This window comes from Fundulus heteroclitus, chromosome 12 (assembly GCF_011125445.2).
Source record: "Fundulus heteroclitus isolate FHET01 chromosome 12, MU-UCD_Fhet_4.1, whole genome shotgun sequence".
NCBI classification, from domain to species: domain Eukaryota; kingdom Metazoa; phylum Chordata; class Actinopteri; order Cyprinodontiformes; family Fundulidae; genus Fundulus; species Fundulus heteroclitus.
The window spans coordinates 12,009,173-12,027,651 of record NC_046372.1 but is presented as its reverse complement, the minus strand read 5'-3'; the positions used below and the strand labels follow the sequence as shown (position 1 = coordinate 12,027,651).

At 39.9% G+C, this 18,479-nt stretch overlaps 1 protein-coding gene across 8 annotated transcripts in view; it reads right to left on the bottom strand.

Annotated features, from left to right (window-relative positions):
• Positions 1-730: 730 nt before the first annotated feature.
• The window catches only part of kcnip3b (Kv channel interacting protein 3b, calsenilin), an 85,558-nt gene continuing 67,809 nt past the window's right edge, over positions 731-18,479 (bottom strand). For 7 of the 8 annotated variants that reach the window (XM_036143939.1, XM_036143941.1, XM_036143940.1 and 4 more), the window contains 6 exons: positions 9,156-9,280; positions 8,982-9,051; positions 7,808-7,986; positions 5,399-5,503; positions 5,227-5,289; positions 731-2,473 (listed from right to left, as the gene is read on the bottom strand). In XM_036143939.1, coding sequence (XP_035999832.1) covers positions 2,426-2,473; positions 5,227-5,289; positions 5,399-5,503; positions 7,808-7,986; positions 8,982-9,051; positions 9,156-9,280 — 590 coding nt within the window. In that variant the 3' untranslated portion in view covers positions 731-2,425. Of the gene's footprint in view, positions 2,474-5,226; positions 5,290-5,398; positions 5,504-7,807; positions 7,987-8,981; positions 9,052-9,155; positions 9,281-9,746; positions 9,750-13,599; positions 15,943-18,479 lie in introns of those variants that run through there. The other variant, XM_036143944.1, reaches the window with a different exon arrangement.

The window sequence follows — 18,479 nt, the reverse complement described above, 5'->3', positions numbered from 1 at the left end:
GCCTTTCAAAGCAAAAGAGAAATCAAACATTTTAATTTGGACATGCTGGTATCTTTATGATGCTAACATTGTTTTCATGTTACAGCCACAGACTTCAATGTATTTTATTGGGATTTATATGATAGACCAACACAAAGACGCACATAATTGTAAAGTAGAAGGAAATAAATGCATGATTTTGGAATTAGTTTTTTTTTTTTTTTTAAATTTGCAAATCTGAAAAGTGTGGCTTACATTTATGCCTATCCCCTTTACACAACAAAGGTGTGGAAGAAGCTGTACTGGTCAGCTTAAACCAACATTCAGCTTTCTGACCAATACCCAAGAGCTACTAGGAGGGGCAGAAAACTAACACTAAACACATTACGATGCTAAAGCATGGCGGTGGCAGCATCATGCTGTGGAATGCTTTTCTGCTGTAAGGATAACGGAGTAGAGCAGAAAAGATGGGAGGATGAGGGAAACCTGGGTGGAGGTTCATCATCCAGAATGCCAATGATCCTGAAACATACAGCCAGAGCTACAGTGAAATGGTTTTGATAGGTCTTGGAATGGGCCAGTTAAAGTCCAGGCTGAAATCCAATAGAGAATCAGTGTCAAGACATGAAAATGTTTATTAAAATATCCAATCTCAATCCAATTCGACTGCGATTTTTGTCCAAGAAAGTATTGGCAAAACATTCAGTGGTAGAGATGGACCCTAAAAGTCCTGTGGCTATAAAAATTAAAATTAAAATTATTTATGATTTGTAAAGTGGGCATTTGGTACCACTGCTGCCTTGCAGCAAGAAGGTCCTGGGTTCATATCCTGGCCTCGGGTCTTTCTGCAAGGAGTTTGCATGTTCTCCCTGTGCATGTGTGGGTTCCCTCTGGGTACTCTGGCTTCCTCCCACAGTCCAAAAACACGACTGTTAAGTTGACTGTTCTTCCCAAAGTGCCCTTAGTTGCGGATCTGTGTGTCCTGTGTGTCTCTGTGTTGCCCAGTGATGGATGGGCGACCTGTCCTGGGTATACCCCACCCGTCTCCCAATGACCACTGCGGGAATAGACAATGGATTGATTGTTAAAGTGATTTCCCTACCACTTCATAATTATACACTCCTTTATGCTGGTCTATCACATAAAATGGAAAATTTGAGGTTTATATTTTGATATAAATGGAGAAAAAGGTGGGAAAGCTCTAGCAAAGCGTTTCCTCAACAGCTGTAAATCCCTCACCAACACTTAAAACAAATCCAGATCAGCTTTAAGTACATGTCTTAAAAAAAGTTAACTCATGACCAAACACAGCAACAGATAAGCCTTAAAACAAATAATAGAACTCCATTTCCTTCAAAACGTTAACGTTTGAATATCAAAACGCCTGATGAGCTTAAACCCATGATGACAAGAACTGTGAGTTCCAAGTGAGTCCAGATGGATCAACCACCCTCAATCTAGAATATTTCTTAAAAGAGCCCATTGTTTGTTTACTGAATGTTTTCTACTTCCTTGCTGAATCAGAAATAGGAACTCAGTTAAAGTGGTGAAATTTGTTGCTCTTTAATGCAATGACTTCACAAAGGTCCAACTGTGCCGCAAGTTTTAGTGTGTGACCGAGACTCAGCTTGTTACACGCTTACTTCAGAAGACAAACAGTCCTTTAATTTCAACCTTTAGCATCATCTTTGAGATTTCTGAAAGATAGAGCTTTTTAGATAATTCCCATAGCTACACATGAAAAGGATATCTAACAGAATAACACAGGAACGCCTTAAAGAAATGTTCAGTTTCTGGTGTTGTTTCATCATCCGGTGCAGCAGAGATGAGACAAACCCAATGCAGGATATATAACTATTAACTATACATATATACAAATACACTGGCTTCCATCGGTGGTACGTCAGATGCAAGTATCTACAGGGCCTTTATGCATAATCAGAAAATTGTAGTGCAAGCTAATCCCACATCACATATGTCAAACATGCTTTAGTTCTCCTTGCTTTTGTGATTTCTAAAAAATATTTTTCCTTTGTTCTAAAAGGTCTTGAGTAGCGAGCCAGTGTCCAGTCTCTAGATGAGCGCGTACGTTCGTGTTAAAGCTAGTTTCCATGAGGACTCGGGTCGGTGTCCTTTATCTGTGTTGACAGAAGCACAGGGAGCTCTTCTGTTGCAGGTGAAAATGTCTCCCAGGATGCTGATCGCCTCTCTGAAGCAGTCCTTTAATATCCGGGCACAGTTTCCTGACACAGCTGAAGGAGTGCAGAGGGGAGTGGAAAAGAACGCGTGTTTCCTGTGTTTTTTTGTTTTGTTTTTTTTACAGTACCTATGTTGTGATTCAGTAGTGGTTTTAACTGTATGGTGCAGAGCCCGAGGTATAGGTGAGGTGGCTGAGTAATTAGACGTGCTAAAGGAGGAAAAACTACGGAGAGGATCCAGCTCTGTTTTATATCACATTTTCAAATAGCTGCATTGAGTTCATGATGTTCTCGTCCTGTGGAGATAAAACAAAAATTGGAAACCAAGGTTTAGACTGACTTCTGGCACTTTTGAGAAAAACAATTTTTAATCAACTGCACAGAGCGGCAAGTATTTCCCACCATACAAGATTTCTCCTGCTTTTGCTTTCTTGTCACACTTACATGTTTCAAATCATCAAATATCAGATCAAGAAACCCTGATTAAATACAAAATACAATTTTCAGATAATGATTGCTTTTATTATTAGAGAAAAGCTGTACAATCCACCCAGATTCATTGTGGGGAAATACATTTCGTATTCACTGCAAAAAGGGAACTAAAATTAAGCAAAATATGCTCTAAATGAGTTTCTTTGTCTTTGATTTCAGCAGGTAAATAAGATTATCTCCCAATGAATTGAGTATTTTGATCCCTAAATTAAGATGATTAAATCTACTATGCTTGAAATAGGATGATGGAGTGGAATTGTTCCTATTTTACGTGCAAAAATCAGATCATTTAAACTTGCCTCATTTCAAGAAAACTGTACTTACCCTCAGTACGCTTTTTGCAGTGCACATACATACATACATACATACATACATACATACATACATACATACATACATAGGTTTTTCAAGAACCCTTTTTTTCACTATTCATGGTGTGGTGAGTCTAAAAAGGTTTCTGTACATTTCAGATTGCCATGTCCACACATTTTCTACAGCTGGCATGCTTTTATTTTAGGTGTCGACCCAAATAAGTGGACGTGTGGGAGAAATTTTGTCAGAACAGCAAGGCTTGGGGAGGGAAGTTCGCCTGGGAGGACGTGGGAGGGGATGGACCTGCCAAGGAGAGCCTGGAAACCTTTCATTACTGCTCGTATTTAGCTTGTTCTGTGATTTTAAATACAACTCCAATCCATTCCGTTTTATTGGTTTGCCAGTACTTAAAAGAATTCCCTAAAAAGGATGGATGCAGCCTTGGTGTTATCATATTAAAGTTCTTTCTTAAATATCGTTTTATCCTAATTATATTATGAGGTATGTACAACAGCATGACATTGTGAAGGTTTACTTATGCATTACTATAATGCATGTTTTCCCCGATGTATAATGCTATGTTTGTGTGAAATTGGATAATTCAGCTATCAAATAGACAATTGTGACTAAAAAATTAGAGACTGTAAATCTTTATTTCTTGAAATCAAATGCCCTTGAAGAAACGCTAATTGTTTGTTGAATTGAAAGTTTTCTCATATTCAGCTTCTGTACTGAAAAGTAGTATGTTAAAAAACAAAACAATTGGACTTTTATTCTGAAGCTGAAGACGTTTGCTTCCCATCCTGGAAGCTTTCTCAATTACAAATGTCTGGAGTAGTGTGGAGTTCCAAGCTTTATAGACCTGCCGGCGAGGCCTTTCTACAGCTTAGAGTCACATGTAGATTCACCTGGAACCGATCGCCCCAACAATGGAGAGTCGCTTCAGACGAGAAGTCATGTTTTGTTTTTTAACCTTTTTTGGATTAATCATGGACCTGGATGACTGAGAATCTTCACCAGCATAGTATGTGTACGACTGACTAAATGTTACATAAATAATGGAGAACTGCTAAAAACAGTCAAAGTTTGAAGTTTTACACAGCGTTGCTACGAGTAGCAGCCTTCATGCATGAGAAAGTTGGATTTGCGACTTGTAATCCTGACTTTAGGGGTTGTTCCAGTTGAAATTTCCATCTTTGAGGTTGGAAATTGGACAAATGGGGTGCAGCATGATGCTGGGCTACATGTTTCAAGGCTCAAATTGAAGTACTCCTCTGTTTAAAGATGCTTTGTCTCTCTTGATGTAAATGGCCTCCCTTCCTTCACCCCTCTCTAAAACCATCTTTCTTTTCTGTCCAGAATGTGAGCATTTTTATCATTTAAAGAGTTTCCCTTATCCTTGAGACATGGGTGCACAGCTCAGTCTTGTCCTGCTGAGCCTCATGTCTGTGGAGAGATTGTTTCATTTCCCCAACCTCTCCACAGACATCTCATATTCTGGACAGAGAAGATAGATGGATAGATGATAGATGCAAATTGCAATCATGCATTGTAATGTCAGACAGGAAATAGTGTTTCCTTGTCATTTGAATCCTGATAGCATTACGATCATCACGCAGTGACTGCGACGAAAAGTGGATGTAGGAAACAGAGATGATCAGATAACAGTGTGAATTTTAATTTTAAAGGAAAAATTGCTGTAATAAGAGGAGGAGAGTTCACTATAATTCAGCAGGAAGCTGGAAACTATGTTTTTGGTGACAAAAAGCTTTATTTTCCATTGATTTTGCTGAACTACGTCATTACTGGTTGACTTTATGTTGTCACTGACACTGATTTACATACAGTTCTGCCCAAAACTACTCATGCTCCTGGCAGATTATTACTATTTTTGTATTATTTGATCGGTGTTTCAAAGCAAGACTGATAGAGAATCTATGGATGGAGCTACAGATTAGGGTGATGGCAAGGAGGACATCACCAAAGACTTAAAAAGTAAAAACACCAGTGGAAACCCACAAAAAGCTGGTCAGCAATGCTGCATGTTTTCCACTGAATATTAGGAAATGTATGAAAAAAATGTACATTGCATTTTTAAATTAAATGTAAATAATACATTATGTTCTAAAATTGAGACTCCTGTGTCTTGTTTGCTCTGATTGAATGATAATCACTTTAAATCAATGTGCCAGGGGTGTTAATTGAGTAATTTGGGTTTTGCTCTTCGTGTGGGATGGTGAGTCACCTTCTGGCACGTCTCGATGAACTCTTCAATAGTCACCACCCCATCCCTGTTTTTGTCCATTTTCTGTTGGAAGAAGAAAACAATATAGAGGACAAACATGTCAGAACCATTTGATAAGGAGAGCAGAAACATTTGAATACATTATATTAGCACAAATGTGCGCATCCAGAACCTGGAAGAACTTGTCAACATGCTCTGATGGTGCGTCATCTCGTACACAGGGGTACGTGTACCTCCCCATCATGTCATAGATAGACTTCATAATCGCTAGCATCTCCTGAGGAGTAAAGACAGAGACAACATGTAACTACTATTTTAAGTCTAACTCATAACACTCTGAGCAGAACAGTGCCCTTGTGTGTCAATGAACATGCTTTACCTTCAAATCTTTGCTTTGACTTGGAATAATACCGTATAAACTGGATTATCTAAAAACCTTCATGTTTTAAGAAGGTCTTTAACAACAATAAAATACTTACATTTGTTCTAAGAGAAGCTCAACCAAACGCAGCGGTCTGCTACTGGTTGGTTGATGGTTTACAACATGGAGATATTGTCTATATGAACGCCTCTGTCAGCTCCGTATGCTAGACGCCGTGTATCACGGAGCACAGACGCTTGCTCTGCTATTTATTCATTTATAAATCTATTCTCCATACGGTGTCATTATACTTCTCTCATTACTTTAGACACAAAACAAACCAATCGCTTTCTCTGCTCTCAGGACTAAGTTTAATTCAGAGCTGGGGGAAAAAGTCCTTCTCCTTCTTAGGCCCCTCCAGCTGCAGCCCACTTCTGAAGGACCTGAAGCTGTCCAGTCTGGTTACACTTAGAGAATTCAGATTTTTATTAAAAGGACTGGAGACAGAGTCTATAGGAAATTTATCTTGTTTTATTTAGTCATTTGTACATATTTTACTTTTGTCAGGAAATTTAAACCATATGTTGGGACACTTTTAAATTTGTAATTCCTGTCGTAAATTGTAATTTTATGTGTTTAAACAGGTCTCCCTTGTAAATGAGACACTGATTGTCAAGAGACTAACCTGTATAAAAAAAAGAATTATTAATAAAAATTCATATAGACCATGCTGCAATTTGTAGCCGCCAGGGAGGCATTTAGTACCTGCTTTGACAACAATGATTTCAAGTAATTATCTATACTGTTTGTAGTCTACTGAAATGAAAACTGGTTTTGCAACACACATAAATGTCGTCTATCAGCAGGAGGTGGCTTAGAGAGATTGTAATCCTTTCCATTAGAAATAAATGGCTCAACTTGTTACGCAGGATCAGACACGAGACCCAAAATTCAAACTCGATACGGTGTTGCGTTTAAAAGGTTTATTAAGAAAGACAGAAATCGTCTGCAGGAGCAGGCTGGGATCTATGTGGCGATGTCAAGAGCTGCTGTTTACTGCAGAGGCGTCAGGTTGCAGTGGAGCAGCAGGTTCACAGGTGTGTTGCTCAAAGCCCAATTAACACAGAGCATGGGAGGAGTGGCAGGACGAAGACAGCAGAGGTTCACAAATGAGGTTCAGGACCAAAACAAATGGAAATAGTGTGCAATGCAAAGTCTTCAGAAAGTAATACACAATTTGATTAAAATAAAATGTCTATATAATGTCTATTTTATAAATCATACTTAACCATTTGTCTGTCTTTTTCTGGCAGCTAAGACAATTTGAATTGTGGATCTGGTTGCCTTATAGTGTCAGTGGCAAATTTACTCCAAAAAAGGAGATAACTTTTCTCCCTTGTTGCACAGAGGACTTCATTAAATCAAATGCACAGCATGCTGTACCTGCCCATGATCATTAGAAAAGAAAGAAACAACAAGGACACAGAGGAAAACCCCCAGAAATGGCACAGGGGGGAAAAGAAGAGGAAAGCAAGGACAAATAAAACATTAAACAGTGATAAAAGCAATGATAGCAGTCATAGCAATTGGTATGATTACAAATCTTTGAATGGATTTTGGTAGAGGTTCCTGTCTAGGCTGCACATATCCTTGTTGCTGGTGCACCTTTTCCCTAACCCTACCAGACTTTTTCCCTCCACTCAACTTTCTATGAATATGCTGTAACGTTTCCCAATACCTTTGATTTTCTGAGACACCAAATTTTAAAGTTTTCATTATCTGTGAACCATGATCTTTAAAATGACAAGAAATAAATACCTGAAATATCTTACAGTGTGATAAATCAGTAAAATATGAGTTTCTCTTTCTGAAATGAGGGGCTAATTTCAGAAAGAAACACAATACATATATTTATTTTTTTCTTTGCTTAAAGTAAATTCTCAAAAAAATTGGCTGTCAGAGAGGGACTGCATTGTGCCATGTTGTGGATTGTGCCAATGACGTATGTAATGTAGAGTAACCCATTAATCAGTACGATTCAATAAGTTCAATAAATACAATGAACTCAATGTGCTTTAATCATTAACTCAAGAAACCAAAAACAACGGTAAGTATAAAAAAAACAACATCAGAAAACGTAATAAAAGAAAACATCAGTTATTGTACCTGCTTTCTTTAAATGTTTTACGATAAAAAACGTTTCCTGTAACCCACACTCACCTCTTTGGTGATGTAACCGTCCTTATTGATGTCGTAGAGGTTGAAGGCCCAGTTGAGCTTCTCTGTGACCGAACCTCTGAGGAGAACCGAAAGGCCGATGACGAAGTCCTCGAACCGGATCGAACCGTTCCTGTCAATGTCGAAGGCATTGAAGAGGAAGTGAGCGTAGGTGGTCGCATCTGTGGAGAGGAACAGTCATTGATTTGGTCCGCTGCTTTTCCCGACAGCGTGGGACAAAGACATCCAGGAAAGAAAGACGCTATAAAAGCTACAAAGGGAGACGGTCTTTAGGGTGGGATGAGTTTGAAGCACTTTTGGACATATTTGTTGGATTCTGCGGGATTATTAGGATTTGCATTGGACTTATAATTCTTTCGGTAGCATCGACTCTCTTCTATAATCGCTGGATTTGTGTATGCATGACAAATAGTTGTTGTGTTAACTACCCCCCTCACCCGATCTGTAGATCTCTGCAGCTCCTCCAGAGCGACCATGTGGCGCTTGGCTGCTTCTCTAATTCATGCTCTCTTTGCTTTGTCTGGTAATTTATGCGTGTAGCTGTATCTCGGTAGATTTAGAACCATTCTTATTACTTTCAGATGATGGAATAAAAAAAAAGGCCAGAGAGATGTTCAGAGGCCAGAATGTTGTTTTAGAACCTATAACCTGCTTTTGCCTTTTCTTCAATGTCCCCCCTGACCTATCTGCTTTGTTCCTTGGTCTTCACTAATCGTCTCTAACAAGCCTCTGTGGCCTTTCACAGAACAGCTGGATTTGTACTGACATTAAATTACACACAGATGGACTCTATGTACTGATTCAGGGACTTCTGAAGGCAACTGGCTGCACAGCTTTTTATTTAGGGGCATCACAGTAAAAAGGGGGCTGAATATAAATGCATGCTGTAATTTCAGATTTTCCTTTGTAGCTAGATTTATAAACAAAAGTAACCTTTCAGTTATCAGTTGCGTTCTCCTTTGTGTTGGTCTATCAGATGAAAGTTTAACACACATTGAGATTTATGGTTGTAGCGTAATAAATGACCTTTGTTTTTATATTTTTATAAAAACGTACGTGTATGAACGCCGATAACTGAAGACCTTGAACTGCACACATAGTTTTACTTACGGTCCCTTAAAGGACAAGAAAAGGAGCGATGGTTTTAGTCTCTAACCTCCTTGGGGAAAGAACTGAGAATAGATGGACTTGAACGTCTCCTCATCAACCAGTCCACTGGGACACTCCTGCAGATGTAGGTGGGGGAGGAGACATTAAAAACAATTAATGGCGCTATTAAAAGCATCGCAGTCGAAGCAACAGAGAGCATCCCCGCTGCAGCTTGACGTACGTTCTTGAAGCCCCGGTAGAGCGACTGAAGCTCCTTCCTGGTGAACTTGGTCTGGGCCTGCAGCTGGTCCAGCCCCTCGGGTTGGTGACGCACCGTCGACAGCTCCAGGTCGCTCTCGCTGCTGTCTGCGGGAGCAAGAGATGGATGGAGGACAGGGACGGGTAGACAGACAGGAGGAAGGAGAGGAGAGGCGACGCAGAGAGGAAAAGATGAAGAGAGAAAGAGGGAGGATGGGACAGACATCGAGTGAGAGAACGCAGGCAAACAATCGAGGGTGAGGGTGGGTTTCACGTGTTTAACAGGGAGGGAGGAAGGGAAAACGTGCAAGTTCAGGGCGAAGAAGAGGCAACCATCTGACCAAAAGGTGGAAAGAAGGACGAGGAGGAGGCACTGCTATGTCAGTAAATTTTATTTTTCCCGTCTAAATCTGAAGCCTTTTCAAACTCAAATTACGTACGGGCAAATTCAAAAGTGCAGCTTTACTGGCCGGCAGTTCAAACATGCTCAGAGAAAACACGCCATAACTTGGGGAAAACAAAAAGCAGGGAAGTTTTCTCCAGGTAAGCCGGGTTTCTGCTGCTCCATACTCACCATCTTTAGACAAACAGAACAGAGGAGGAGGAAGAGGAGGAGTTGGTGTTGACACCGAGATGGGTTGAAAGAGAGTAAACGGAGAACAGTGGGAGAGAGTGATAGTAAGGGGAAGGAAAGAAAAACAAAAGAAGAGAAAAAAAAAAGGTCAATTCGGGTCAGATCCTGAGAGGTGTAATGGAGAGGAGAAAATCTCCAGTTCAAACACCCAGCAGAGCAGTGGCATATTACACACGGTGAAACATTAACCAAAACCAACAGTACGAGAATCGAAGGTGGGACGGTCTGATTTTACGTCACATCAGTTCATTCCTTTTGGGTTCATTTAGTTCAATGAAAAAAAAAACCTTGTTTGATTATTTGAGGTCATTATCTTTGAAGTTGCTTAATCTGAAATTCTGGATCCTTTTTAATCTAAACTGTATTTTTCCATGACGTGGGGAGGTCTATTATCAGAAAATGATCTTGACTTATACTGCACCTTCTATTATTATTGCTACCCATGATTAAGATGTATTAAAAGCAATGAAATAAATGTGTATTTTATTGTAGCAGCATCATAATACACCGAGAATCCAACTTACAGTTTGAGTACATTGATTCTGTGGAAAAAAACAATCAATTAGGAATAAAAAGCCACCTTAATGCAAATTCTTCAACGTCCGACTGATTGGCGTTCCAAACATCCATCTATCGATTGTCTACTCCCACTTGTTCTCGCAGGGGTGGGTTAGAGGGGTGTGCAGGTGCCTATCTCCAATCCAAGGAGGGAATAGATACACAGAGGGGCATCTTGGAGTCCATAAGTCTCCAAAACAGCCTTTAGAGGCGGTCTATGTGCCAAACGGTCGTTTAGGAGTCCAGAAAAAGCCCCCCTAAAAGTAAATATGTTTAGTTGGCTAAACTCTACTGCACCCCTGACTGGAACCATGTGTCCTGCTTAGGTGAAACCAAGACTAGGTATTTTTTATCAACAAACATCCCAGGTAGGGTAAAGCATGTTGACCACCACCTGGTGCTCATTGTTAAGCATGGCATATAGCAGTGGTCCCAAAACCCCGGGTCACGGACCGGTAGACCACGAAAAAATAGCTTACATTATTTCCTCGTTATTTGTTATCCAAGTCTGAACGAGACTTTATTTTATTAAATGTTTTATTTAAAAAGTTAATCTAAATCATTCTTGATTCATGTCTCGGTAACATCAATAAGTGCTCTGTTAGTGTCATACTTGGAGGCTAAGGCTATGGCTAAGAAGCAATCCATTATTGGTGTAGACTTTAGTGGCCAGTGGGATCAGGTCTTTTATTAGAAGAACGTAAAATATTTCCCAGATGGTAAAACATTTGTGTAATTTTTTAAATTTAATTTCTAAAGAATCAGAAAGAGCAACATCCAAATTGACCCCCTCGTGTTCAAAAGGTAAACAAGTCATCAAGGTTAAAAATACGGGATTGTCAAAAAATAGGTTAATTATGTTGGTAGCTCTATATGATACAGATACTTCCCTAGAATTTCCTGTTATTTTCCACAACTTTCCCTGAACTACTTTCCAAAACATCCAAAGGTTCTGTCTAGACCCCACCAGCTGCTCTTCACCAGGTACACTCGAGAACCCACCAGGTCTTTTCTAGGAACCTACCAGGTGCTCTCTAGAACCCATCAGCTACTCTTCAGGAACTTAGCAGGTACTCTCTAGACCCCACCAGGTACTCTCCAGAACCCACTAGGTCTTCTCCAGAAACCTACCAGGTGCTCTCTTGAACCCATCAGCTACTCTTCAGGAACTTACCAGGTACCTTCTAGACCCCATCAGCTACGCTTCAGGAACTTACCAGGTACTCTCTAGACCCCACCAGGTACTCTCCAGAACCCACTAGGTCTTCTCCAGAAACCTACCAGGTGCTCTCTTGAACCCATCAGCTACTCTTCAGGAACTTACCAGGTACCTTCTAGACCCCATCAGCTACGCTTCAGGAACTTACCAGGTACTCTCTAGACCCCACCAGGTACTCTCCAGAACGCCACTGGGTCTTCTCCAGAAACCTACCAGGTGCTCTCCAGAACCCATCAGCTACTCTCCAAGAACCTACCAGGTGCTCTCTAGAACCCATCAGCTACTCTTCAGGAACTTACCAGGGACTCTCTAGACCCCACCAGGTACTCTCCAGAACCCACTAGGTCTTCTCCAGAAACCTACCAGGTGCTCTCCAGAACCCATCAGCTACTCTTCAGGAACTTACCAGGTACCTTCTAGACCCCATCAGCTACTCTTCAGGAACTTACCAAGTGCTCTCTAGAACCAATCAGGTACTCTACATAACCCACCAGGTCTTCTCTAGAAACCTACCAGGTGCTCTCTTGAACCCATCAGCTACTCTCCAAGAACTTACCAGGTACCTTCTAGACCCCATCAACTACTCTTCAGGAACTTACCAGGGACTCTCTAGACCCCACCAGGTACACTCCAGAACCCACTAGGTCTTCTCCAGAAACCTACCAGGTGCCCTCCAGAACCCATCAGCTACTCTCCAAGAACCTACCAGGTTATCTCTAAAACCCATCAGCTACTCTCCAAGAACTTACCAGGTACCTTCTAGACCCCATCAACTACTCTTCAGGAACTTACCAGGTGCTCTCTAGACCCCACCAGGTACTCTACAGAACCCACCAGGTCTTCTCCAGGAACGACCTCGACAACAACAACAACAACAACAACAACCAAGCAAAGCAAGCCAGAGGCGTGGACCAGTTTCAGTTCAATTCTCATGTTATCTAAGCCATTACAAGGCCTTTGTTGAGCAGTACTATAAAGCTTGCTACTCCACACTACTCCAGACATTTTGAATTGAGAAAGCTTTCTGGATAGGGAGCGAAATGTCTTCAAACTTCGGAAAAAAAGTCCAGTTGTTTTTTTTTTACTTCTTTGGAAGGATTCTCCAGGAACCTACCAGGTACTCTCTAGAACCCATCAGCTACTCTCCAGGAACTTACTAGGTTATGTCTAGACCCCACCAGGTACTTTCCTGGAACCTCCCAGGTTCCTTCTAGAATCTATAGGTTATTTTGCTGGAACTTTCATTAAGGTAAGCAGGTAACTTATTGGAATATACCAGGTACTTTTATGAATATTACAATATACTTTCAATGAACTATCTGGGGACTTTGTGGTGTACTTGTAGGAGTCTATCAGGTACTTTCCTGGAACTTAAATTGACCTTTCCTAAAACTTATCATGCACTTTCAGGACTTGCCAGATACTTTGCACACCTACGACTTACCGGGTACTTTCTATGAGCTTATCAGGCACTCTCCTGGATCTAACCTTGTACTTTCAATTTACTGGATAATTTCCAAAACTTTCATTTTTGAACTTCCCACTACACTTATGGAATATTTAAAATGAATAGCAGGTACTTTCCAGAACAATATGAGCTTTATTAGGGAGTACTACCATCCTTTTGTTACACTTCAGAACCTCTTCTGTTCTTATAGCTGTTTGTTTTCCAGACTGTAAAAACATTTCTTCAGCTTCAGAAGCAATAAACATTGGTAGAGAACTGTAGCTTTTACTAATTATATTTAATAATAATAGTTAAATTATACAGACTTAAAATAAGTGCTTATAAAGGATAATCAGATATGAAACTAAAACAACTTGTTTTACCTCTAGTATCTCTTTTAATTTAAATCTAATTTCCACTGGACATACAAGGACGCCTCTCACAGTGTTTCCCGATCCACCTCCTGGCTTTATCTATGAGATCTCTATGGATTACAGCAATCTCTCTAGCTTTCTCTCCCCTGCGCTTCCCCCTCCTTTCTGCCCTAAGGTTACCCCATGTTGTCTCACCGGTCTCGGTGATGTCGATCAGACCCAGCAGGTGCATCAGCTTGAGGAACATTATCACCAAGCAGACGATACCGACTGTCTGGAGTCCCTCCGTCTCCCATCTCACACTCATCCTGCCCTCTTCTTCTATTTTTCTTCCTTCTTCAGTCCTTTTTTCTCTCTACTTATCGTGCCTCTACATCGTTGAATAATTTTTCCACTTCTCCACTTCTTGAAATCTCCCTTCCCCTGTTCCTCTCTTCTGTCTTAGCACGTCTTTGACACTGTCACTCACTTATCGCTCTTTTTCTGCCATTCTGTTACTCCATGTCGCCCTCCCTCCCACTGACGATTTAATTCAGTGTCTTTTTTTTTCCTCAGGACTCTCTTGTGCTCGTCAAGATTTTTTTTTTTCTAAAACAAGGAGAAAGATGTTATCCAACTTTTTTACGACGGTTTTCTGGATCAAATTACTCAAAACTACGTACACTAAAGGAGTGAGAAATGTTGCGACATCTATTAAGACCCACTGAAGGCTTGAACATCAGCTTCATTTGATGCAGGTCTGAACGAGTTTCTGATTCCTCCAGTCATTAAAAAATATTTCTGTAGCCACATTCAAAAATCCAACATAGCATCTTCTGCTGATTGAATTCATAATAATTCAACCTTCCCTTACTGCATCCTCCCTCCGTATCACAGCTCATAATTGATAGCTCCAGAGAAACACTCCGCGCAGTGTCTTTATACCACAACTTTAGGAGAAATCCAGCAAAAGGTCCTTAACTGTGTTGTAAGAAGAAAAGCATTTTTCTTTAAGGAGTCAGAGAGGAGAGCCACAAAGGTCAACAGGTGTCCTGAATCTCATTATTCCACTCAGCTCAGTGATCCACTTTCTAATTGTTCCCTCGTCTCTCTTGGGGTCTGTGGCACAGATTTAACGTCTCGTTAACTCATTCGAGTCCTGTCACACTCAAAATCGTGTGATAGGGAAAGACTCTGAGCTCCCACAGGCCCTTTGACACTTGTTCTGAAACGTACTTTGCTTGTTGTCTCCCTCTAGTGGTAACTGATTGAACAACACAAACAGATAGATAAATTACCCTTCTCAGGAACTCTTTTTCTTGACATTGTTTTTAAACATTGTGAGCCTAGGGAATGAGAGAAGGCATTTAGGCAACTAACACACAAAAAGAGAGTCGGTTTAGCTTGGTGGTTCTGAAGGACCCAAACACAGGGAGAAGGAAAGCAGGGGGGCTGTGTCATGTGTTAGGTGAGTTTAAAATGAAAACCTTCTAAACAGAAAGTGTACAAGTTACATCACCATTCAAAACAGGATCAGGGTTTGAGGCAAACAGGCAAACAACAGAAGAGACTCGACATGGTGGCAGGCTTGAACCAAAGGGAACAAAAGGTGGCGTAGCAACAGGAGAATGAGGTTAGAACCAACAAAGTAGCCAAAGTAGAAATAAATGACTGAAGACAGAGAGAGAGAAAAAAAAAAAATCACAGGGTTCATGGAAAACGTAATAGAAATGCAGGGATGTAAAACAGTCACATAAAAACCGAAGATTGACTGAGGGAAAGGACTCAAAAAATTTAAAAACTCAAACCAAAGATGAGAAAACCGAACATCGTGTCCTTTACCCAATGACAGAATCTGGCCTGATGGATTCATTTGCCATTTTATCAAGTAAAGTCATGGTAAAAGGAAAGAAGAAAGAAGTTAGCAAAAGACATTTGAAAATTTCTGTGTGGACAATTTCTTTGCTTTGCTGCAACAGTCCTTCTTGGCAATAAATGTTAAACCATCGGAAAGCCGGTTTATTTCCCTTGATGCCTCGTTTGTAAGGGAAATGCATTTGTGGGTTGAGCAGCAGAGAGGAGTCTGTGGGTTGTGCACAAGAAAAAACAAGTTCTTCATTAAACATTCTCACTGAGGCCGATTTCAAACAGCTTTTTGTGGAGGTGGTGTGATGCCCCTCAACCCCATTAGACACTTCTCGGATCAGGTTGGGGTTTTTCACGAGAATGATCCACACAAGCAAACTGGGCGACTCGTGACAAACGGTGGTAATTGATTTTGATGCCATCCCATAACATTGTGTGACCAAGCTGATGACCAGCAAAAGGGGAGGCAGCAGACCTTTGTGGTTCTTCAATGCACTACTGAGGGCTCTGCAACTATGGCTGTACTGATATGGCTTAGTTTTTTTTCTCCATACATGGCACTGAATTATGGCCAAACATCTTTATTTAAATCTTTTCAGTCATGGAGTTCATTCAGATGCGACTTTGCAAACTTAAATCATGTTCCCCTATTGTTTTTAGAGAAGATTTTGTCCCAGTAACTTTCCCAAACAAGTTTTTCTCTAATTGCATTGTCATGAAGACCAACATTGGCTGTGCTGAGACGTGGCGTTTGTTTTTGATTCGCAAGTGTTGGGGGTGAATTTGGAGGAACGTCCACTACTGGGACGGCCCGCAAGTTTTGCCCAAATGTTTTCAAATTGTGAACGATCACTGTAGCTTGATTGATCTGAAATGGGGAAGCAGAAATTGCTTCTGTTGTCTTTACTGCTTGGTATCATGATGACACACTCCACAGCTCCAGAGCAGCTGCTTTTACAGAGTCGGTCCAACTGGTGTTGATCCGTTAATCAAATGTATTTGATACCAATAAATACAAAATGTGGAAGCCCAAAATGAACAATAAAAGAGTATAAAGGTGTGGAATCTAGATGAGATTTAGATAATTTTTGATCAAGGTCAGATATCACTTGACCAAAAGAGAGTGTACATTCCTTTTACTGTAGCAGAACATCATATTAATATAACAAAAATGCAAATAGATTATTGCTTCTCTGTCAGGTTTGGTATCTTAAAATAAGATTTAAAAAAATAAGATTTAAAATAAACAGACCATCCTGCCCTATAACATTGTCTAATTAATTTAAGCGTCCATTAGCAAATCAGACTGCAGATTTCTGGTGAAGCAGCCATTACTCCTTTATTTACTGACTGGAAGTCCATGCCTTTTCATAAGTAGAATCTGCAAAGATTTCTGCAACTCTTTCTGCATAATATATCATGAGATATTAACAAGAAATTTGACAGTCGCTCAGTTATCAACATTTTCATCAGCTTTCAGCGCTGATATGTTGAAAGAAAAACAGTGAAAGTATGACAGAAGGAAAGAGATATAATTATCGCAGTTTATCATTAAAATAGATTTTAATGGGTGAATATTGTTGTAATTGGTATAAATCTTAAGTGAAACACACCCTTGCTTTATTACCTAATAGATGTTTTTTTTTAGTTTACAACACTGTGATTGACAAACAGAAGGACTGTTTTAGATGTCAAAATGAGAAAGGATGCAATATTGGTCATATTTATTTAAAACTGACATTTTTGCTTTTATGAGGGGTTGTGGAAAAACTAGCATTTTTCCTGGTATACCTCACAATCAACTGGTTGGTCATGTACATTCCTGTGAAAAAGTATTTACCCCTTCCCAAATTTCTTCCTTTTTTGCTTTTTGTTACACTTAAACATTTAATGTCCGACCATGAACAAAAATAATTTAATTTAGTAAGGAGAGTGCCATCCAACCCAACTTGGCCTTCTGTGAAAAAGTATTTGTCCCCCTAAAGCAATTAACTTTTTGTTGGTCTGACTGGTGGACCTAAACATCATTAAAGGAAGTTAAATCCACTCTTCTTTGCAGAATTGTTTAATTCATCTTCATTAGGGGACGTTTGAGCTTCAACACCACATCCGAGGTCAAAATAAGCCTGGGCTTTGACTAGGCCAATCCAAAACATTCATTTTGTTTTATTCAGCCTTGGAAACACCGTACTTTCGTAACCCCTTCAAAAAAGATGTCAGTGAGTTTGTTTCTCTGTTCTTTAATTTCTTTAGATTGCAGTTTGACGTTTGCTTCTTTTGAGATCTTTTGGCCTACTTCATGTAGTCAGGCAGGTTCATTTTAAGTGATTTCTTAATTCTACAGGTTTGGAAGTGATCACAACTAGTGCACCTTGAACTCGGCTTTCCAGGAAATGTGGTTAATCACCGTAAAATCATGATTAATAAATAGGTGGACCAGACTGGTTTGGATAGCTTATTTCCCTTTAAAAATAAAATTATTTGAAAATTGTGTTTTCTATTTACTCAGTTTATCTTTAATATGAAACCTTAAAAAGGAAAACCAAAGAAATATGCGTGGGGATTTTTAAACAGCACTGTACTTTAGCTATTTTTCGTATAATAGTTTATCTTAAAATTGCTAACTTGAATTTCGTATGCCAAACAATGTCCTCAAGGAAGTCTGCAAATTTTTATAAAACAACTTTGTGCACAGACAAATAATATAAAAAGCAATATTATGATTCAGACAGGATAAAATCCTTCATATGGAGAGTTTTTTTTATAGATGTCAGTGACACAACAGCAATTCAATATGCAGGAGTCAAAGCAACAAGGACTCTGACCTATCAACCCCTGAAAGTATTGACAGCACAATATGACATTAAATATAAGTTAAGTTCATGAATTTAATATTTAGCTGCTCTCTTAACTACTACACATTTTATAAGTCACAAAACTTTTACTCACTGCTCTGCATAATTGATGCATGCAAAATTCTAATCAATCCATTCAGGGCTGAGCTGGTGCCTATCTCGAGCAATCATATTCCCACACACACCCCTAAGGGCATTTTGGAGAGACAAATTAACCTAACAGTTATGCTTTTTGGACTGCAGTATCCGAAGAGAACCCCACGCATGCACAGGGAGACCATGCAAACTATCTGGAGAAAGCCCCAGATCAGGATTTGAACCCAGGACCTTCTTACTGCAATGCAACAATGCTACACACTGCTGTGTAGCAACACT